The sequence below is a fragment of the Eublepharis macularius genome, chromosome 1 (genome assembly GCF_028583425.1).
Source record: "Eublepharis macularius isolate TG4126 chromosome 1, MPM_Emac_v1.0, whole genome shotgun sequence".
In the NCBI taxonomy this organism is placed as follows: Eukaryota; Metazoa; Chordata; class Lepidosauria; order Squamata; family Eublepharidae; genus Eublepharis; species Eublepharis macularius.
Window position 1 is genome coordinate 157,740,277 of NC_072790.1, and position 23,223 is coordinate 157,763,499.

General features: G+C 38.8%; 1 protein-coding gene across 1 annotated transcript; it reads left to right on the forward strand.

Annotated features, from left to right (window-relative positions):
* Positions 1-13,849: 13,849 nt before the first annotated feature.
* LOC129343720 (cytochrome c oxidase assembly protein COX20, mitochondrial) lies at positions 13,850-19,839 on the forward strand. Its single transcript, XM_055000098.1, has 4 exons — positions 13,850-14,099; positions 17,299-17,413; positions 18,309-18,372; positions 19,007-19,839. Exons 1-4 carry the CDS (start codon positions 14,064-14,066, stop codon positions 19,143-19,145), a joined length of 354 nt encoding a protein of 117 aa, XP_054856073.1. The 5' UTR covers positions 13,850-14,063; the 3' UTR covers positions 19,146-19,839.
* Positions 19,840-23,223: the final 3,384 nt, after the last annotated feature.

The following is a 23,223-nucleotide window of genomic DNA, read 5'->3' on the forward strand; positions in this document are numbered from 1 at the left end:
ACGTGTTCAAATTCCCTAGCGCAATTTTCTTTGGTGTCATATACCAATGATAAATCATTTTGTAGACATTCTCTTTAATATTGGTGCATGTCGTGATCTTCACTGTATTCTTCCACAAGTATTCCCACGCCTCCATTGTTATTTCCTTATTAAAGTTTATAGCCCACTTCACCATTTGCACTTTAACTGTTTCATCTTCAGTATACCATTTCAGCAGCACTTTATATACCTTAGAGATTTCCTTTTTATCCTCTTGTAAAAGTGCCTGTTCTAATTCCGAATTCTCCATTCTTATCCCTCCCTTCACACAGTCCGAATTATAAAGATCTCTGAGCTGTCTGTACTGAAACCAATCGTAACTTGGAGACAACTCGTCCTGTTTCTTTATTTTGGGTTTAGAAAATTCCATTCGGGTTATCTCCTTGTATGTTAAACACTGTTGTTCATTATCAACAGTTCTCGGATCTATTACTTCATATGGAACCACCCATGAGGGGATTCCATCTTGTAGGTAATTTCTGTACTTCTTCCAAGTTGTGAGTAGGCTTCTCCGAATATAATGATGTAAGAACATAGAGTCTGCTTTTACTTTATCATACCATAAGTATGCATGCCATCCGAATATTTTTTTATATCCTTCTAAGGCCAGTAATTTCCGGTTTTTCAGCATCATCCAGTCTTTCAACCACACTAAACAAATTGCGTCATAATAAAGTCTTAGGTTGGGCAGTTGCATTCCACCTCTTTCTTTTGCATCTTGTAACACTTTCATTTTCACTCGAGGCTTTTTGCCTGCCCAAACAAAATCTGATATTTTCCTCTGCCATTTTTCAAACTGCTTAGCACTACCCTTGAAGGTGCTCCGGAGACTTTTGATGGTGCAAAATGTGGCTGCTAGGTTGCTGACCAAGTCATCATGTTCAGCTGATATAATACTGATTTTGAAACAGCTATACTGATTACCAGTTAGCTTCCGGATCCAATATAATGTGTTGGTCCTCACTTTTAAAGCCCTTCGTGGTCTGGGACCATCATAACTTTGAGTCTACCTCCCCTATTTTTTTTAATTAAATGTTTTTATTAATTTTTTCAAACACAACAAGAAAAACTACTACCAAAACAACATACATAACATACAGTGTTACAAAGAAGAATAAAGAAAGGAGCATATAATACAACAAAAAAAGGATTAAAGAAGAAAGTGAAGAAAAAAGAGGGAGAAAGAAAAAAAGATAAAGAAAACAGGCAATGTTGAATTGCCTTTTTTTTCCTTTACAATTTTTCTTTATTTAAACTATAAACTATACACCATAACATAGTAAACAATAAACATAGAGAATAAGAAAAAACACACAGTTCTAAACATAACACACTAACAATACATATATTTATATAATTAAAAGGAAAAAGGAAAAGAAAACAAGAAAGAAAGAAAAAACAAAATAAAAACAAACCTAGATTACACTACAGGTTGAGTTCTGATTTTCTCCGCAACAAGTATATATCATTTCTACACTTCTTCTAGGTTAGTCACAAATCCCCTCTTTTTTCTATTGTTCATGTTTCTTAATCCATAAATGCAGATGTCATCAAGTCCTTGTTATCCATTTCATGCAAAAAGTCTATTAACGGTTTCCATTCAGTCAAGAAGTTAACTAATGTCCTTTCTCTAATCAATGCAGTAAGTTTAGTCAACAATTCCTCCACTGTAGGCAATATTGTAGTTTTCCACTTTTGTGCATAAAGTACTCTTGCTGCTGTAATAAAGAATAAAAACAGTGTTCTAAAGCTTTTTTCCAACTGGCTGCCCGTTATTCCCAACAGAAGTCTCTGGTTTCAACTGAAGTTTAATCTTCAAAATCTTCTGAATTGATGATTGTATCTGCAACCAAAAACTCTTTGCTTTCTTACATGTCCACCACATATGAAAAAATATCCCTTCTTGTTTGGCACACATCCAACATACATTTGACGCCCCCTTATACATTCAATCCAATTTTTCAGGAGTCATATATCAATGATACATCATTTTGTAAAAAAATTCTTTAAGACTGGAGTTTAATGTAAATTTCAGCCCTCTTGTCCACATATTTTCCCATTGTTCCATTAATATATCGTGTCCACAATTTTTCACCCATTTAATCATACATTCTTTAACTTGCTCTTCTTCTGTCTCAAACCTCAACAAAAGTTTATACATTTTAGAAATAACATGTTCATCATTTGTACAAAGGGCTATTTCAAATTCAGTTTTAGATTTCTCAAAGTCATAATGACGCTTGTCTAATTTGAATCTCACCAGAATTTGCATATATGGAAACCACTGACAGACGTGCCCTTCTGCTGCTAAGTCCTCTCTTGATTTAATTTTAACTTGGTCCTGAGAGAATTCCAATAAATCCTGATAAGTTAACCATTTAGGTGGACTAACCATTTCCCTTCTAAAATGAGCTTCTTGTGATGACAGCCAGAGAGGTATTTTCGAACAAAACCTAAGTTTGTAATCTCAAATCTGGGAGGCCCAAACCTCCTCTTTCTTTTGCATCCCGTAGAGCCTTAAATTTAACCCTTGGCTTTTTGCCTTGCCATATAAATCTCGATATATCCTTCTGCCACTGCTTAAATGGTGCCTCTGTTATCAATACAGGAATTGTCTGAAATAGGAATAACATTCTAGGTAAGACATTTATTCCGACGCAAGGAGGGATTCCCAACCCTTTGTCATCAAGTGTCAACGCACACGCACTGGTTACAAACTTAAATGGTTTTATTTAACTTCTTCATACACGTAAGGAATCTCTCTGAGGTGTGAATGAACAAAAGAGGAAATGGCCTTAACAAGTTTTGATGGGCTTTGAATGCCCCAGAAACTGAACCTGTGGGGAAAGGCACTACAACTCCCAAGATGCACTTCTCTTAAAACTATAGGCACACATTCTAGTCTGGTACATATTGATTAATATATTTAGCTTGCTGCTGGAACAGTACAACATTCATTTTAATTGTAGCTATTCTTCCCAACGGCGATAATTGAATTTTATCCCATCTTAGCATATCCCTTTTAATTTCTTTCCAAGTCTTAATATAATTATTTTGGAATAACATACAGTTCATATTTGACAAAGTAATACCCAAGTATTTTACCTTTTTCTCAACTTTAAACCCTGTTTTGCTCTCAAGTTTCATTTGATCTTGTATCTTCATATTTTTAGTTAAGACTTTGGTTTTCTGCTTATTAACCTTAAAACCGGCCATTACACCAAATTCTTCAACTTTGTCATTAGAGTTTCAATTCCGTTCAAAGGGTCCTCCAGAATCAACAACAAGTCATCTGCAAAGGCTCTCAGTTTGTAGTTCTCCTGTTTCACCTTAACACCTCGAATTCTATCATCTTGTCTTATGTCCCTATTCAAAACTTCAAGCATCAGTATAAATAACAAAGGTGACAATGGGCAACCTTGTCTTGTGCCTCTTTGTATTCCACATTGTTTGGGTAACTCTCCATTCACGACTATCCGTGCAGTCTGGGTTGTATAAATCGACTTAGTCCATTTAATAAAATTGTCCCCAAAATCCATATCTTCCAATATCTTAAACAAAAATTTCCAGTTTAAATTGTTAAAGGCCTTCTCGGTGTCTAGGAAAATCAAAGCAACTTGTCTTTCATTATGTTTTTCTAAATATTCCAGAATATCCAATACTGTTCTTACACTGTCCTTTAGATGCCTTCTAGGTAGGAATCCACTTTGGTCCCATAGGATACTTTTTAAGATACTGCCAAGATCGATGCAAACAGCTTATAGTCATTATTTAACAGTGATATTGGCCTGTAGTTTCTTGTCAATGTGTGATCTTGTCCATCTTTTGGAATAAGTGTTATGTTGGCCTCCTTCTATGAGTTCAGCATTTTCCCTCCCTCTAAAATAGAATCCATCATCTTTTGTAAAGGCTGGAGAAGTTCATCCTCAAAACACTTATAGTAACTACTTGGGAGGCCATCTGGTCCAGGAGCTTTTCCCAACTTACTCTTTTTTATGGCTTCTCCCACTTCTCTTACTGTTATAGGTCCATTCATAATTTGTCTTTGTTGTTCCGTGATCTTAGGTAACTTCTGTTTATTAATATATTCATCTATTTTTCCACTGACACATCACAACTCTTATACAGATTTGTATAGTACTGATAGAATGCCTTTTGTGTATCTGCAGTGTCTGTTAGTGCCTTATCTGCCTCTTGTATTTTCAATATCATTCTCTTTTCTCTCTCCTTTCTCAATTTATAAGCAAAACATTTTCCAGGCTTATTTGCATATTCAAATGTTCTTTGTTTAGCATAATTCAATTTAATTTCCATTTCTCTTGACATTAACATCGATAGTTATTGTTGTAAGATCTTGATATGTTGCAATATATTAGTATTTCCAGGAGCTCTCGAGTTCTTCCTCTTTGCTCTTCATCTCCTCCAAGATACATTGCTTTTCCTCTTGGTTCTTTGTTCTCAATTGAGCATTATATTGAATTAGGTAACCTCTAATATATGCTTTATTTGCATCCCAGACCATTCTCATATCTGTACCTTTGTTTAAGTTTAATTCAAAATATTCTTTTAGTTTATTTTTAAAGTCTTTGATAGTCCCTTCATTTTGTAACAGAGCTTCATTTAATCTAAAAGTACCCCTTTCCCCCTATAAGTCATGGATAATGGATTATGATCTGAAAATGTCTTAGGTAGGACCTCTATTTTAACTACCTTGATGGCAATGTCCCTTGGTGTCAAAATCATATCTATTCTTGAGAAAGATCTATGTCTTTTTGAAAAAAAAAAGTATACTCTCTTGCGTTACCATTTTTCTGTCTCCACAAAACAATCAGACCTAAATTGTCCATTAGATCAAAAAAAACTTTCGGTAGTTTACCCTGGTTCATCTTAATATGTTTCTCAGAGCATCTTTGGATCGATCACTCCATTCCAGTCCCCCATCAAACAATAGTTTTCATATGCTTGATCTGTTAAGCAATCCCCAATTTTTTTTATAAAATCCAGTTTTATTCTCATTTGGCGCGTAAAGACCCACCACCAATGTTTTTGTCCCCTGTACATCAATTTCTGCTGCCACATATCTTCCACATTATCAATTTAGGTTTTAAATGTGGCTTGATGTATAAAGCAATTCCATTCTTCTTTTTGGTATCTGCTGCTATAAATTCTTCACCCAAAATTTTATAAGTCAGGAATTTTATATCTTTTCTCCTAATATGGGTTTCTTGCAAACAAATAATATCATATTTTTGTTTCTTTAAGTAGTGGAAAAAATTTCTTCCTTTTTGGGGCTGGATTTGTTCCATTAATATTCCATGTTAAACTTTGTAATCCATAGTGCTGTGAGATTTTAAAATTTAATAAAATGGGGGGGGATCCCAATATATGTAAAAGTAAAGAGCAGAGTTAAGTATGGGCATCCACTTCCTCCTCCTCTTTGCTCTGCTTCAATTGATGCCTATATTTTTCAAGAAAGTCTCTGGCTTTATGTACTGAGTTCAGTCTAAATCTTTGCCCTTGAAATGTAAAAAGCACACCTTCTGGAGTATCCCATAGAAAAGCAATATTTTTCTGTTTTAGCTTTTCCACCAGAAAGCTATAATCCTTGCGTTTACACAGAAATCGGATGGGAATTTCTTTCACAACTATAAGCTGGGCACCACCAATTATTAATTTTGTGATATAGTGCTGTTGTAGAATTTGCTCCTTCACTCTTCTTCTTACAAAGTAGACCAGCACATCCCTTGGGAGCTTTCTCATTTTAGCAAATTTAGAGTTAATTCTGTATATTCGATCAATTTCCATTTGCATTGCACTCTGATCCCAGTCCAAAAACTCCGCCAAAGCCACAGTCATTTTGTCTACAATATCCTTACTATCTTCTTCTGGGATCGATCAAAACCTCAGGTCAAATTCTCTTTCTTGCATTTCTAACAGTGCCAAGCTAATTGTTTTTCAATCAAAATATCATGAGAATCTACTTTGTTTTCTATTGTCTCAACTTTCTGCTTGATTCATTTTTACAAAAACTTGTTTCATAGATTGGTCCAATTTTTGAACTTGCTCTGTCATTTGATCTCTCAAAGCAACAATCCTTTTGTCTATTTGTTTTTCAAGGGAGTCAATTTTGGCCCCTAAATTCTTCCCCAACTCATCCATCTTATCAGTCATTTGTTGAAAATGTTTCTGAAATTGTTCCATTTCTGGAAGATCTAGAGATCCATGGTGAGTTTTTTTTGTAGTTGTCTTACTTTGTAAATATTTCTGTAGTTGCCAGAAGGTGTCACAGGGTGGCAGTAGACGTCTAAAATTCTCTTAGTAGTGTCTCTCCTTCACTATAGCAACTGTATCTCTTCCAAGTCCTGTTGCCATAACAACAGAAAGAAAACAATAACACAGTCCAGGTGTTCCTTATCTTGGATAGCCAAAACAGTCGTTTTCCCAGTTTCACTTTCCCAGCTTAACTGTTCATTTACTAAGCAATGCTTTTAATTGCAAAAGTACTTTCCCCCTAAAAATGTCCAAATCTACATTAATAAATCTTGAAAAAACATTCAGACTTTAGACTTTTCACTTCCCAGGTCTATAAATCCTCCAAAAAGCTGGAATAAGAAAGATTTATTCAAACATCCTTTATATCTCCTTTTTTAAAAGGCTCTCTCCCCAAAGTATATTATCTCATTGTCTTGGAGAAAATCTCTCTTCGTTAATTTAAATTAGTCTCTTCTAATATCAAGAAATGAGGAGCGGAAAGCTTGATGCCGATTATCAGCTCCAGCACTGCTATGAGTGAAGATAAGTTTCCCAGATTCCAAATGCTACGGCAGGGACCAATGCCAAAACCTCCTCACCAAAAACCGCCCCTGGCAAGCAATCTTAGGAATGCAGATGGGATAAACTCACGATCTGTCTTTTGATACAAGCAGATATTCGAGTGGAAAAACTCCCACATGGCAAATTAGCAGTGCTGTCCCTCAGCTCGCTTGCTGGGCATCCTCCTTCCTTGCCCTCCTCACCGGAACTCCCTTGAATCAAACTTTTAATGGAGAACTTTTCAAATTTATCCTGCACAACACAAAACATAGAGAGGAAATTTTCAATGGCTAATCTCTTTTCCATAATTTGAGAAAGGGTTCAAATAAATGTTGGTATTGGGTACTGTTCTGATTAGTATATGAAATGAAGACTTGCCATGTTTCCTAAAAATCTGACATTCTGGCAGTACCTTTAACAGCTCTAAATTGATGTGTCAGTTTTTCTATTTTCTATAGCTATTTGCCATAACTCAGAGTACCAGTGATGTAAAGATAACGATTATGCAGACTTCCAGCACTTTGGATGCTGCCATCAATGTGAACACTATTAATCCCTTGGATGACACCTTTCTGTTTTGTTCTCCCCATATTGTTGATGTGTGATATTTTCCATTTCTATTAATATCTTCGCCCAAAATTTTGATACTACAGGGCATGACCACCACATGTGAATATAATCGCCTAGCTGATTGCAACTTCTCCAACAGTTTGTGTTATTTGTGTTATTTATTCTAGCATGACATACCGGGGTGATATACCGTCAGCGTAAGAGCTTCAAGAAATTTTCCTTAAGGGCTATTGATACTGTTTTCCTTGTTTGAGTTGTCTATAATTTTCCCATATATTTTGTTCTATTTTTATCCCAGTGACATTTTCCCAAATTGTTTTCAATCCATTTGATGTGCTTGTATCTATTTCAATTAAAGATGAATATATTTTGGAGGTTATTCCTTTTGTGCTACTCATGTTGTAGTAAGATCCCTTCAAATTTTGTCAACTTTCAAATCATAGTTCACCTTACTGTAGGATTCACATAAAGAAGTATCTAATTCATTGGGATTCCTTGCAATTTTTCTTTTAGTTGCACAACATTAAGTGGAGCTCCATTTTCATAAAGAGCTCTCATTCTGTGAATCCTTTTTTCTTTCCATTTATTATATTCTTTCATTTTCTCTATGTAGGAAAAGTTTGGGTGTAATGTAAATGGAATTAGTGGGGATATTTCTGAGATCAGTTTGTTCTTCCATTTATTCCACATTTTTAATGTGGTGTATAAAAAGGGGAGAAACCTCTCCCATTATGAACCCCTCCCCCTACCTGCTTCATTCATCTTTGCAGGGCTTGCTCGTGATTCCTGGCCCTAGGGTGGCATGACTTTCTTCCACTTGGAAGAGGTCCTTTATTATTGTGCAGCTCTCCCTTTAGAATGCACTGTCAGAAGGCATTCATGCTCAGCAGGACCTATTGATATTTCTGAAACTGCAACAGAACTATTCCAGTGTGCCTTTGCTAATATTCTTTTGTGAGGCAGAGCAAATTGCTGTGCATTTTTATCTACCTGCATTTTTTATGTTGTTCATAGGGTTTTATAGGCTGGGGTTGGGATGAGAGTGGTTTTTAATTATTGAATTAGTTTGTTTTATTGTGATTTTATTGAATAGTATATTTTTGTATTGTTTTTAACCACTGTAATTGTTATGAACCACTTTGAGATCTTAATTGAAGAGAAGTGATAGAATGAATGAATGAATGAATGAATGAATGAATGAATGAGTCACAGGGTTGTTGTGAGGATAAAATAAAGGAGAGGAGAATGGTGTACGCTGCTTTAGGGTCCCATTGTGGAGACAGTAGTACAAATGAAGTAAATTAATAAATATAGCTGAAAGGAGTAGATAAAAGGCCGTTGGCTGGGAAGGAGAGAAGAAAGCAGGAAAAGGGAGACATTATGGGGCTTTCAGAGAATAATAATAACATTCAATTTATATACCGCCCTTCAGGATGACTTAACACCCACTCAGAGTGGTTTACAAAGTATGTTATCATTATCCCCACAACAAACACCCTGTGAGGTGTGTGGGGCTGAGAGAGCTCCTAGAAGCTGTGACTGACCCAAGGTCACCCAGCTGGCTTCAAGTGGAGGAGTGGGGAATCAAACCCAGCTCTCCAGATTAGAGTTCCACGCTCTTAACCACTATACCAAGCTGGCTCTCAATAGGGAATAGAAGGGAATTAGAAAATAGTGGAGGAGGCAGAAATGAGATACCCCTTGCAGGTGCCCTGCTTATTATATATTGAAGGGACTGAGGGTGCATACAGATGCACCTACAAACAGGGGTTGCTCCCCTCCCTCCAGCTTCAGACAGCTGTTCACCTTTAAAAAAATGTCTAGCATCTTCAAATTATTAACTTTTGTTATTTTTTTTAAACATGAAACATCTACTCTATAGAGGAGGGGAGGCAGTCACAAAGGCCATCCAAACAGCATTGTGTACACTAGTTCCCGCAGATGCAAACAACAATAGGTTTTTCCCCAGACCAGTCTACAGAAGAAGACTATATATTTGTCCAAATGCAGTGACTTCTTCCACTGCAGGCTCAATGCTAAGTTGTACAATATGTGCATGAAGGCACAAGCTACGCCTTTTGAAAGCTAAGGCAATTTCACATGTAACCACCAGATGGCACACAGAGTTAAATGTTTAGTTTTAAACAGTTAATATTTTACAAATACAGGATTAAGACACTTGAGCAATCGCTTGTAAATCTGTCCCAGTTATATGAGCTGGAGAAATACTGCATAGTCTGTAATATTTTCTCACATACAAGACCAGACTTGTCTCAATCAAGAGAAGAAGCTGCAAGCCTTCCCCTTTCTATGCCTAAAAGAATTCTCTTATCTTGCCTCTTACTTTGTCTCAAGTAACCTGCTTAGGGAGACAACTGCCATTTGAAAAGCAAGATATGAACACAGGGATGAATACTTACAAGCAGTCTCTCCACAGTTTCCTTCCTGGTTTTCTATTTCCCCCCACAAGAGAGGGAGATTCTGTTCTCTGAGGAGAACAGAACCAACCCACCCCATTATAACAGAACTTGGGGACACCCAGTGAAATTGATTGGCAATTGATTCAGGATGGACAAAAGGAAGTATTTCTTTATTCCTGGGAGTGACAGAGGTGGCACAAACTCCCAGTGGCCCTTGGACCACTGGAATTGTTGAATTCACTACCACCACCAGCCTAGTAGCTAGGGGTGATGGCCACTAGCATAGATGGCTTTGAAGGCAGGAAACCTCTGAAGACCAGTGCAACGTTGGCGGGGGCAATCCAGAGGCGTTAATCGTGTAAGTCTGTAGTTACAAAATAGTAGAGTCCAGTAGCACCTTTAAGACTAATCAATAAAGCTACAATATGCTACAATAAAGTTGGTTAGTCTTAAAGGTGCCACTGGACTCTTTAGTATTAGGGGGGAAGGCCTTGTTCATTTGTCTGGCCAATGTGTGAATCAGGATGCTGGTCTCTTTACATGTGCACTAAACACAAATGCAGAGATACAGTCTCTGTATCAGGCATCTGACGAAGAGAACTTGATTCTCAAAAGCTTATGCTACAATAAAATTGGTTAGTCTTAAAGGTGCTACTGGACTCTTTTTGATTTTGCTAAACACAAATGTGATTGAAGTAAACGTCAGCTCAACTCGCTTTTAAGATGTGACTTGAAGCTTACCTTTTAAAACCGTGTATGTGGGTAGGGGGAAATTCAGCACCCATCTGTGTATGGGTGGAAAGAGTGTCTTCATTTCCTCCTTCATACCCCGCATGCTTTAACTAGCAGAGAAGGGACCTGAGGGGAGAGCTATTTGTCTTACAGCTGGCTTCACGCATCTGCCCGGAGTGTAATTAGACTATATGGACAAATACTGAGCAGATGCGCTAAACTATTCCAGGGCTGGTATCAGTATTTGGTACGCTCAGCATCAAGAACCTCCAGTGTCTCCTTTAGTTTGGACTCAAAGTAGAAGGAAAGAAAAAATAGGGGAAAGGAATGAAGGAGGGAAAGGGAGGGAATGGAAAGGGAAAATGGAAAGAGAAGTGAGGGGGGAAGGATGAAAAAGGAGAAGAAAGAGAAGAGGGAATGGGTGCTGTAATCATGACAGGGTCAGTGTGTGCCTCTCCACCTGGTTTGTCCACCTCAAATGTGGCAGCCTTACAAAGTGAGAAAGGTTGGCTAACTGGGAGAAAAGCACTTTTAAATGGTGCTTGATCCAGGAGCAATGGGCAAAAAGGGTAACTCCTCAGGGCCCACTGCCACCAGGAGGGCAATGGGGCAACACCTCTAAAAATTGTAATGCCCCCTCTAGCTGTCATCTCAGATGCTCAGCAGCTTCTTACTTGCCCTGCAATTATGCAGATGCAAATAGCTGGGTGTTGGGTGGAAGTTTTGAGAGGGGATGCTGTTGCAGTGTAGCTCTGGCTGGCCAGGTGGGAGTGTCTGGAGGAAGCTACTGCTGCCAGGCTGCCTGGAGATGGCACTGAAGGAGGCTGCACACTGGCCTCTCTAGGTGATAATCATCTGCTGCCATGATCTTTAATTTTGAAATCTCAAGAGGCCTAGCTCAGATTACAGCAAAGATGTGGGCTCATTCCATGTAACACACCATCTGAAGATACAGATTATGGCCTATGGGGTTGAATGGGAATAGTATACAGGCACATAGTATAGAATGGGAATAGTATAGGCGCATTCCATGCTATTGGGGACCTTGGTCTGCCTTCCTTCTTTCCTTGGAAATGGACTTCCTTGTCAAGAGGCCTTGAATTTCTCCAAGCACATCTCTGCCATTCCAAAATATAGATTATTCCTTATTTATGCATCCTGGAGAAATATCCCAAAAAGGTCTGGGATTTTTTTAAAAAAAACCTTACATTGTAACTGCCCATCCACACTACATAGGATCTTCAGGCTGATCCTCCTCTCCTGCTCCTTCCTATGATAGCTACCCTCTCTGGGGATCTGACTGCTGAGTAGAGTTCTTTCTGACAAAGAAGCAGTGGAGAGAACAATAAGGAAAACTCTGGAATGCAGCAGTTGGCAATGATGTAATCTGGATTCTCTGTTCAAACTAAGCAGACCAGTTATGTCAATGTCAGACTGAACATTGTGAAAGCAACCACAGGCACCATTACACCCTGGACATAACTTTGCACACTGAGCAGGTAATTTACTGAACACGAGTGACCTCATCTTTGAGAAAGAAGCCCTTTTAGCAACAGAGTGTTATCTTTACCACCCACAATGATCCAAATTGTGTCGAGGTATGTTGCCATTCCTGCCACGCTCCAAAGTCCATTAGTATTATTCCTGTTCAGCCCTGATAGAATGATAGGTACTACAACTTTATTGCTCTATACATAATAGCTTGGCTTCAATATAGAGGAATGATCTATTATGCTAATTCCAATCTAGGAATTAGCGTAATAGAACGGCAGGTTAGCTGCCTATTATGCTAATTCCTCTTAAGGCTACTACAGACTCGTGTTTACTCTTTCCTCCTTTCCTTACCATTCCACTGGCTTTTAAAGTTTTTTTTTAATCTAATAGCCCTACACATGAATCCTCAGGAAAGGTTTTTTGGGTCAAATTACAAAATGTTTTCTCATCCCACAGGATCCTTCTAAAATAGCCAGTTGTAAAGGCCTCATCTGGAATACTGTGTCCATATCAAGTACAAAAAAACCTGCAGTGCTGGAAAAAGTTCAGAAGATTTCTAAAAGAAAAACTCACCCCTAGAAGACGCTCCCCTTTCAAAAATTTCTGGAAATTCTACATCTCTTAGCATCTATGCCCTGTTTCTTTAATGTCCAGGGCAGCTGGTTTGCTACTATGTGAAACAGGATGCTGAACTAGACACACAGTGCTCTGATTCAGCTCACACCCACTAACACACCTCTTGTACTTTTCATTGATGAACATGTATTAAAGGTAAAGGTACAAGCACTAAGTCATTATGTCGCATCACGTTTTCTTGGCAGACTTTTGTTGATTTGCCATTGCCTTCCCCAGTCAGCTACACACTTTACCCCCAGGAAACTGGGTACTCATTTTACGGACCTCGGAAGAGATGGAAGACTGAGTCAACCTTGAGCCTGCTAGCGGAACCCAGCGTCCGTCAGGATCAAACTCAGTCCTAACTGAGCAGAGCTTGAGCTGCAGTACTGCAGTTTACCACTCTGTGCTACAAGGCTCCTGAACATGTATTACAGCTAGCTTTATGACACTCGAAGTTACAATACCCTCCCACCCTCTGCCAGGATTATAAGGACTCCTTCCTTTTTCCACTCCCTGTATCTGATGAAGGGCGCTTTGACTCTCTCGAAAGTTCATAATGGGAAATCTAGTTGGTCTTTAAGGAATAAAATAGTGTTAGCAAAAACCTCAGCATGTACTCATTTTGCCGCTCTTAAAAAGTATTTAATATTATTATACGAGGCTGTCACACGAGAATTAGTGATCATGAAAAAGCTGTCTGCTTGCTTCCTGAGAGACTACAGCCTCGTGCAAACAACTCTGTATCAGGCATCTGAAGAAGAGAACTTGATTCTCGAAAGCTTATGCTAAAATAAAATTGGTTAGTCTTAAAGGTGCTACTGGACTCTTTTTGATTTTGCTACCACAGACTAACACGGCTAACTTCTCTGCATCTGTGCAAACAACATTAACTCTCTTATTATAAACCTTTATGCGCGCATAACCTGCCCTCGCATCTCCCACACCTTTCATTCTCTTGCTACCTAGCATATGCAGAACCCCATTACACCCTTTCTCTACTACTGCATGTACCGGGCAGCGGTCTGACAAGACATTTGCAGCGAGAGCGAGAGCGAGAACTCGGAGACGCGCAAAGAGAAGTGGGCGGGACTGGCTCAGAAACTGAGGGAAGCGGCGCGCGCGCCCAAAGCGCGCTCCCTGCTCTGTGACCCATCTCACTGAACAAAGGATTCTTTCTCGAAATCTCCTCTCCAGACCTAAAATGGCGCCCGCTCTCTCAGGATACCATAGAGACGAGGGGCCATACCGATAGAAAAAAGACGGATAGGAAAGGCGACTGGGTAGAGTGGCTGTCTCCAGCGCGGGGCCTCTCTGCGCGCCTCAACTTCCAGCTCTCTGGTTATCACTTGCGGACAGGAGATTGAAACGCTGTTTGTTATGGCGGGTGAGGAGGCGCCCAGGGACCCGAAGAAGGTAAAAGGCTGGAAGAGATGGTGGTCGCTGATACCTATCGTGTGTTATATTTAGGAAGGGTTGCGTCTGCTCCAAAGGAAATGGCTTATTTGAGGCTGTCTTCAAAAACATAAGATTATCAGGCTCGTCTTGATGGGCCAGTGGAGGACTCATGTAATTCCCATCCAGATACCGGTGGACGATGAGCGAAAGCTATGCTGCACTGACCTTCTTTACACTCGTGATAACAAATTAGAAAAATCTCTGCCTTCTATGTGGGAAACGTCTAATATTTGAAATGGCCTTTAGGGAGCATACGAGAAGGTTGGTGAGGATGGAGGATGTGAAGCTGCAAAACATCAAAAAACGTTGGCGCTTAAGACTGGAGAGGACGGCCTAACATTGGCAGTTTAGTAGTTCAAGGAGCTGAAAATGGCCCAGCCCTACTTGATTATGAGGCAGGCTACTAAATTATGAAAATAGTCCTTTTCAGTGCTCTACTATGTGCATGTAGCAGTCCTTAAATGTTTTCCTGTGCATACACAGGTGGAAATTTTGTTTCCACAATATTTATTTTTATTTACGTTATTTATAATCACTTTTTCTTACTGAGACTCAAGGCAGATTACAGTGTGAATTAGTACAGTTAGTTTCAAAAACATTTAAATAAACAATGTAATTTACAAAGATTTAAAACCAGCGGGACTCAAATACTGAAGTACTGAAACAGCATAAGCAATTCAAAGACTGACATTAAACAACATAGGATCTACCCAGTAGAATCATATTTACAGCAATAATAGTAAATGCCATGGTCTGCTGAATTATTCAAGAGGGGTTTTTACTCAGATAGTAGGGCTATACTGTAAGGTAGTGGTTTCATAGAGATCCATCAATAAAGGGATAGAGAGGACCACTGTGGACCATAGATTCCACTAATATTGCTATAAATATGATCCTACTAGGTAGTTCCTATATTTAAAATGATTAGGGTCTGTTTCAGCATTTCTTCAACTCTGTATTGGATTTCTGCACGTTTTTAAAATCTTGCTAAATTTGCATGTATATATCCATTACATGTTTTATTGAAATGCCTTCGATATTGATGGTAATGACTCACACTGTAATTTGCCTTATGAGACAGTAGTGTTCCTAGGCCACTATACCCTCCTGGCAGAAGGTGAGGGGACCCGCTATTTACCGGGAAGCTCCTTTTTGCACATGCACTCCCAATGCCAACATGATGATGTCAATTCTGGAAGTGACATCATCATGCCAGCTGCAGGAGTGCTCCTGTGCGCCGTGCAGGGCTGATTCTTTTAGAATTGGCCGCTTTGGGGGCAAAATTGGCTCCAAACAAAGCATGGAAGCACTCCCGCAGCTGGTGTGACGTTTCTTCTGGAAGTGATGTCATTGTATCTGCCAGGAGCATGTGCATCGTATATGTTCTCGGGGCAGGCAATTGCCGGTTGCCAGCAATCGGCAGGCCAGCAAGCAAAATACTGGGAGATTGCCTGCCACCAGCAGGCACCTGGGATCTCTAAATATTAGTGAGAAAGGTGGACTATAAATAATGTAAATAAATGGAATACTTACAGCAATAGTAGTAAAGTCTATAGTCCCTCCCTATCCTTTTACTGATACATCTCTTTGAGACCACTCCCTTACAATACAGCCCTCCTATCTGAGTAAAAAGGTCTCTTGAATAATTGTTTTGTATAGTTTTAGGAAAGCCAGGAGAGTGGGAGTTTAAATAGGTAATTATTACTTCTGCTCCATAAAATCATAATAGGCTTGTTTTACATCTTTTATTTACATATAAAAACAAAATTACTGGAAGGTGATAACTACCAAACATTAAGTTGAATAGAAATTGCACTGCAATATTGTAGTGCAATATTGGTTTTAAATATGGAGCATCCCTTGGATTTAAATATGGAGCATCATCTGTACCCTCATGATGTAATAGAAGTGTATTTTAAATAGAAAAATCAAAATCTCTGAATTTAAAATGTTTTTTTCTAAATTAATCTCATGCTTAGTATTTACATGACAGTGCAACAGTACTTATAAAGGACAAAATTCTTATATCATGCTCCCTCTTCCATATGTGGTGAAAAGTACATAGCATAAAAGGAGAGTCCGTTTGATTTTGGAAGAAAACGCTTCATAATCAATATATCTAATTCTCAGTATGGCAAAATTGGTGATATTTAAATCTGTGGATTGGGACCACTTTGGCAGAAGAGAGATTTTTCTCCATACTTAAAGGATGCCTCAAGCTTGCAGAAAAATCTGAAACCTTTAAAAAAAAATTTCCCAAAAAACACAGAGAATAAGTCTCCTGGGAGCCTCCTTCACCCTGCCTACTGCTGAAGCAGCTTCACTGAAAGTGGTGTGGGCCAGCCAGGCAAAGTTCCAGTGCCCCAACACCTCTAAAACAGCTGCTGAAGCAGCAGACTGGAGGTGGGTAGATAAGGAGGCGAGGGATTCCACACTCTCCTAGCATTCCCCCTCTACCACCAGACCTGGTGAGGGGGATGAGAGAGTGAAAGCCGCTGCTCTGCGAATCTCTTGATGAATAAGGAGAAGGGGGAACAGCAAGCTGGCAAGTGGTTGGGGAGGCGAGATGTGATTTCCATCTCACCATGAGTCTTGTAATCTTTGTGTAATAGCTATACACAAGCAGCAGTGGCTTTGGTCCCAAAGCAGTAATAACAGCTTGGAAAATCAAGAACTACTTTCCAGAAATCCCTTGTCCACTTTCTCATCCAGCCCCAATGCTTTTTTTCCTTTTTGTTTTTGCTCCCCACACTCCAAACTCTGAAAGGAAAATCAGTTTCACAGCCTCTTGCAATCTCACAGGTGGAACTGATCTGCTGCACTGTTTGTTAATAAGAGATTGCTGGTGACTTTGTTAAAAGAACATGTTGAATAACCGGATAGCAAGGCTGACCTGCAAGGTTTTTCCTCTCAAAAATCTATTTGTGCTGGTGAATAACAGAATTAAAATTGATTTCCCAGAAAGTCACAGAATTTTAGTAGGAACAACTCTCAAACGGAGCACAGTAATAGAAAAGGCTGTATGTGCTACAAAACTATTAAAGGTACAGGAATCTTCTCTGTAGTTGAATAGGCAGATAATTTTGATATTTTGGTCAGTAAACTAGGTCATTTAAATGCACAATTCTGTTAGGTTGTTTTGATGTAACTTTTTCAGTCTTTTAAACTGCTGGGAATACTTGATGTTGGAACCATTCCTTGTGCTCGGGAGTCAGTGCTGTATGGATCACTGGGTGCTTTAACTCTGGGCCTTGGCCACTTCTTAGCTACTAGTAAGTACAAATGAACGTTCATATAAATTTGGGGGGGCACCTTCTCTGTTAACATTCACCCCCTCACTTAATCATACACATATATGTGTACTCTCTTTCACACTTGTCATCCTCATGCTACTGAAATACATGCGCACAATATAATAGTTGACCATTAGTATTTCCCATTTCCTTCTTTACTCAACCCCTTCCCAGCAAAGGTATATATAGTCCTTTTTGATCCCTAGACCTTTTATATTGGGAGTTGTTCCTATGCACTGTAAGTGGAGCACAGTTCGTGGAATGAGCTTTCGAGCTCTCCATTCCCTCTACAACATCAGTACTCTCCACAGCACTGTTCCTGGAGTTGGGTGGACTCTTGGAAACAGCATGGGATGCAATGTGGAGGTCTGCAATAGGAGATGCATATTGGTGTTGTTTGAGTAGAAATGTTGTTTGGGCAAGTAGAATGAGGCTTAAGATCCAACCCTGCAAGTTTTTTAAATTTCATAGCAGTTGAGATATTTATAAACATTCTGTAATGCCTGAGCAGCTCAATCAGCAGCTAAAGCAGGCTCATTTCAATCAGCTGAAGCCAGAAATCTTGCTTCTAGAAGCTATGTTTTTCTTTACAATTTGCTTTCCTTTTATCAGTTTTATCTGATATTTTGGGTAAATTAGCTGACAATTTTTCTGCTAATGGTCTTTCTGTGCTTTAATTTAGTATCTTATTTGTTTCCTTATAACCATACTAAATACCTTCATGTTTACCCAAAATGGCTTTGGTGTCACAATTGAATTTATCAAAACTTCTCGAGTATGTAGCTGTATTAATTTGCTATGTTTTGTTTTGTTGCCATTATCCAACTGCTAGGTTAAACGTATTCAAGCTATGTGAATAATTTTTCCCCCTCAGGTAGAGTGAGACGATCCTGTCACTTGGGAGCGGGAGGCTTTATCCTGACAACATTAGGATGCTGGTGTGTATGGTTTTTCTGGAATTGATAGACCAGTGCTGCACGATACAGTATTAGGGCAGAATATATCCCCATATAAGCACAGCAACATGTAGAAGCATTGTACTAAACTCAGCAATGCCTTTCTCCTATAGCAGACCAGGCCAGTATCAGGAACTGTGCACCTCCTCCAACTCTATCCAGCTGCCCAACAGGGTCTTTTAAATTCACATAGGGATACAGTATAGCCATTGGTGTATAAAAATGGACAAATTTGTGCTTATTAATGCTTCTAAGCAAATGTCTTGTTTTTCCTAATTCCAAAAGGCAACTTTTACATTTGTGTATGCAAGCATCTTTATTCTCATAAACATTTGTTTGGGAGACTATGAGAGAGTGGAGGGTAGGCCCTTTAGTGCAACATCCCTAAAGACATTTGGGAGAACCTTCATCCCGTATAAGCTATACACATTTGTGCCAGCTGAAAGCTGTAGTAGAAGCTTATTCCATCTTTTGTTCTCCAAGTACTTCTGTTGCTTGCTGAAAAGTTTTGTGAAGATAGACAATTGTTTGTAGACTAATAGCTGGTTGAACTAAACATTGTCTCACCTAGTATTTGTGAAGCAAGAAGGATCATACTCCTTTTTTTCTGTTTAAGGTTCTACTGTCGATATAATAATGCAAAACTAAGGATCCAGCAGCGAATGATTCAAGAAGGGATGAGAAACAAAGTTTGGTTTGAAGGCACACAGTTTGATCCAGAGAAGCAAAAAACAAGCATTGAAAGGAGTCATTGACAAGTCGTTGTGCAGCAGAGATTGTGGGGAATTCTCTGTAAGCACATCTGCATGAAAACCAAATTGAGACGTCATAGAACATGGTTGTTGGTGCACACTGGGTTGAATCTGGTGGAAAAGTTTGTGAAAGGATGTGTTGGAGTGGATCTTTTCAAGCCTTTTCCAATCAGCCACCTTCCCACCAAGGCACCACAGTACAGTACATTGTAGCAACAAGGGGTAATCAGGTAAAATAGTCCTTTTTCTGGCATGGGGAAAGTGGAAAGATACCTACTCTGCCAGCACCTTCTGACTTATAAGAGAAGCAGGTTTCTTGCCTTTGGGTTGCCATAAAATTGGATTTGTATTTTACTTTTATATTGCTGTACACACCATGAGTGCATTAAATATAGCTAATTTGCCTGGAGTTCATAGGAAATACCACATCCCTCCCCTTCTCTCACACACACAATTTAGTCTTAAGAAGAAAAAATCTTGCTTTAGCTTAGTATATATTAAAGAGGATGCTGAAAATGTCTTTAGAATGGGTTACGCTGGTGTTGAATTAAGTTATTCAGCAACTAATAGATTAGACTTTAGTCCATAAATAGAAATATAAAACTTGTGAGCAAGATCTAATCAGATGTAAACACTTCCTGAGTCTTCTAAAATATGTTAAAGTTTTCCTATTAAATTATTGGGAACATTGGCTCGATCATGGTTTTGTGTGCATATTTTATCAAAGAAAAACGTTTGCTAAGCATTCTTTGCTACAGCAGGGCTAATGAAAATAATGTGTGTATTATCATTTTTTAAAGTTACAGGAGACAATGATGCTTTGCACTGAAGTGTGAATATGACTTGACTAATAGTTACTGCACAAAATGTTTACCAAACTCTATACATTAATGCACATCTAAAAACCTTAGATAATATATTAAGGCATTTCACCAAAACAGTCACTTTTTCACCAGTTTTATTCCTTGGGCTTCAGCCTCATTTCAGATGTTTCATGCATCTTCAAATTGCCCATGCCATCACTGAGACACATTCTAATGCAATACTGGATGACACTGTAATACCTAGGATTTTACATGTTATAAAGTTGGTGATACGGAATGCTGAATTTGTCCCTGCACTACTCTATTTGTGGTAATGAGTATCTTGACTGCTCTATGGCCACAATTCAAAGCTATTTAATCACATGAATAAAGAAACATCTATTCTTTCTTGATGTTTAGCCTTATCCACACTCCTGAAGCTTTTTTTTTTTTAGTTTGCCTCTGTTGCTATTTGAAAACTGCTACTGCACAAAGAAAAGTGTCTCCTTATGCACATGGGGTTATGTAGACCTAGAGTTCCCTAGGATCACAGTTTACTACATATATTTTACTGCCTTTTGGCCCGTTTACAAGGCGTGGGACCAAAAGGCACACACTCCAGGCAGTGTAATATCAGTTGGGGTGGGAGGCAATTCACCTCCCATGGCAAGCTCCCTTCTTCTGTGAGCATCCCTGACCATTAAGAACATGAGTTCAGAGGGCCACAAAGAGGTGGGAGAATACTGTTTTAACAAACTATTCTACTCACAGTATTTTGGATTCTGTCCCTAGATCACTGTTGAAACTACAGCATGGTCTGGTTTCAGCTGAAGATACTGAAAAGTTTATTCAGCTTTTATTTTTAACATCTATTTTAGACAATGTGTCAGTTCTAATAGTAGAAATTATAATCAAATCCATTTGTCTTTTAAAATGTGACTCATTGTCATCATTTATAATGTGCCTGGTAAGTTTTATAGATAGGTTATGAATATTAAATTTGGGGCATTTTAATTTAATACTATGTGGAAGCAACATGCAGAGGCATTTACATGAAGTTAATACAAACTAATAAAATGACTTGAATCAGGAAGAAGCCCTTTTAGAACCATCTATTTTTGTATCTGGAAAGTGAACCTGAAACAAGACCTATCTACCTCCTGTGGGGTGTATTTACTGTCCCAATCCTTGCTGAAAATACGGGGGGAGGATACATAGTAAAACGATACTATTATACTCTAACCTTCATTAGACCAAGAAACCCCATATTATCCTAATAGTAACTTGTAAAACAGGTAAATTTGTTGCAAGTGATTAAAGAAGTTGAGAAGCCCACCTGACAAATGTTCAAGACTAGGTTGAATATATGAAAAATCCTCCATCTTCAGTTGTTGCATATGACATTAGCATCTCAGACTCTAGCTCGCAACAGCATCTATTAGCATTTAAATTACCACAGGATTCGTTTCATCATGTATTAGAGCTTAACACCACATTTGTGTGCCTTATTAACATCGTCTTGATCTAACATTTGTATGCATACACAATGTTAATTACAACTATCAGTTGGTTCTTGAACCAACCAACCTGAAGAGTGTTAAATGGTAGAACAGGTACTTTGAAAATAGCTTTGTAAGTAACCCACTAGATGCTTGACAGCTTTTTTTCCTTGATGGCACAAGCTTAGTGCAGTTCCTGCCTTAGAATTCCTCCATGCATGTATTGTTTATGTATATCATGAAAAGCAAGTAGTTGAGAATGCAGTCTCTCATAGAACTGGAAATTGAGAGTCCAGTAACAGAAATTGAATTTAGCACCTTTCAAAAGGGCAGCTAACTACACGAGACACAGGCCCTTCCATGTTAAAGAAGCTTGGTAAAATGGGTAGAACTAACTAGCAGCCTACTCTTCATCGGTTTGCCTCCATGAACTGGTATATACCACTAGTACTCAAAAATACTGTATCTATTCATGTTTTGAAGCATTTCCAATTTCTGGCCCAAGGACACGTGAAAGACATTTTAAAATTTAGTAGCTGCCACTAAACCGACCAGAGGCATCAACTTGCATTAGACTTTAGACAAGAATTTCTTCTGTCAAGACTGAAGGGCCACGGTTGAATTATGACCTCGGCTGTATCATTTTATGAAAACTGTACAAGTCATGCAAATATGGTTCTTAAACCAAGGGAAGACTCAATGGCATCATCAACCTACACACGTAGTTTGCTTTATTTTGTAACACAACAGCAAATACACTATGCTCCCATTTTTCCATTTAGTGAATATCCTAATAAATCCAAACTCTATTTAAAAATGTAATCGAGAGCAGGCTTTGCTGCTGTATAAAAAACACCTGCATTTATCTTTTATATTACCCCTGAAATTTTTAGGGTGGTACAAAGCCCCATATGATGAACACTGTAGACAGAGTTGCTGCACCATAGTGGTTAAGTGGCATGGCTGCAAATTAGCACTCTACTGGTTCAAATCCCATGACTGCAATGAGCTCAGGTGGTGGCCTTGGGTAAACCTCTCAGCCCCAGCTGTATTGTGGGGATGATAATCACACTAAACGTGTTCACTGCTCTGGGCGAGGCACTAATCTGCCTAAAAGAGTGGTATATAAGCAATTACTACTACAGTGGCAAAAGAAAAGGTTTGGTACAACCCATAAGTGTGCTTGCTTTCTCACATCCCTTTTTCCACAGCATACCCATTTGACTTTTAAAAAGCTGATGGGGGGGCACCCAATGCCTGTCCCATACAGCATGAAGAACTACAGGGAAAGGGAACGAAGATTTTTGTCTATATAGGTCTCATGGCCTCCAACATCACGTTTTCAAGGACCAGAACATTATGTACACATGGTTAGCAAGATGAGCTCTTCCTCGTGTTATAAAAAGCAGGTGGTGAAATTCTTGATGCCTCTGTGGAATCATGTCTCCTTGTGCAAATACTACTTCACTCCATCACCCAAAGAGCATGTAACTGAATCTTCCAAGAGTCACTGTTCATTGGAGGAATATAATCTACTTTAGGAAGATGGAAGACCTCACATTGTTCATTGTAAGACTATAGGTAAACTAGTACTTAAATGTGCATACTCAGGCTTGAAGTAGCCCAAGAGTTAATTTACATTTCAAACATTACAAATGGTTGTGCAAGTTCCCCATTTTCCTTGTAGTTTTAGACAATTTAAAGAATTCAAGAGGCTGTTTTTTTTCCTTGGGAGCAACTATAATGCTCAAGTCCTGACAAGCAGAGCCCAGCGTGGTG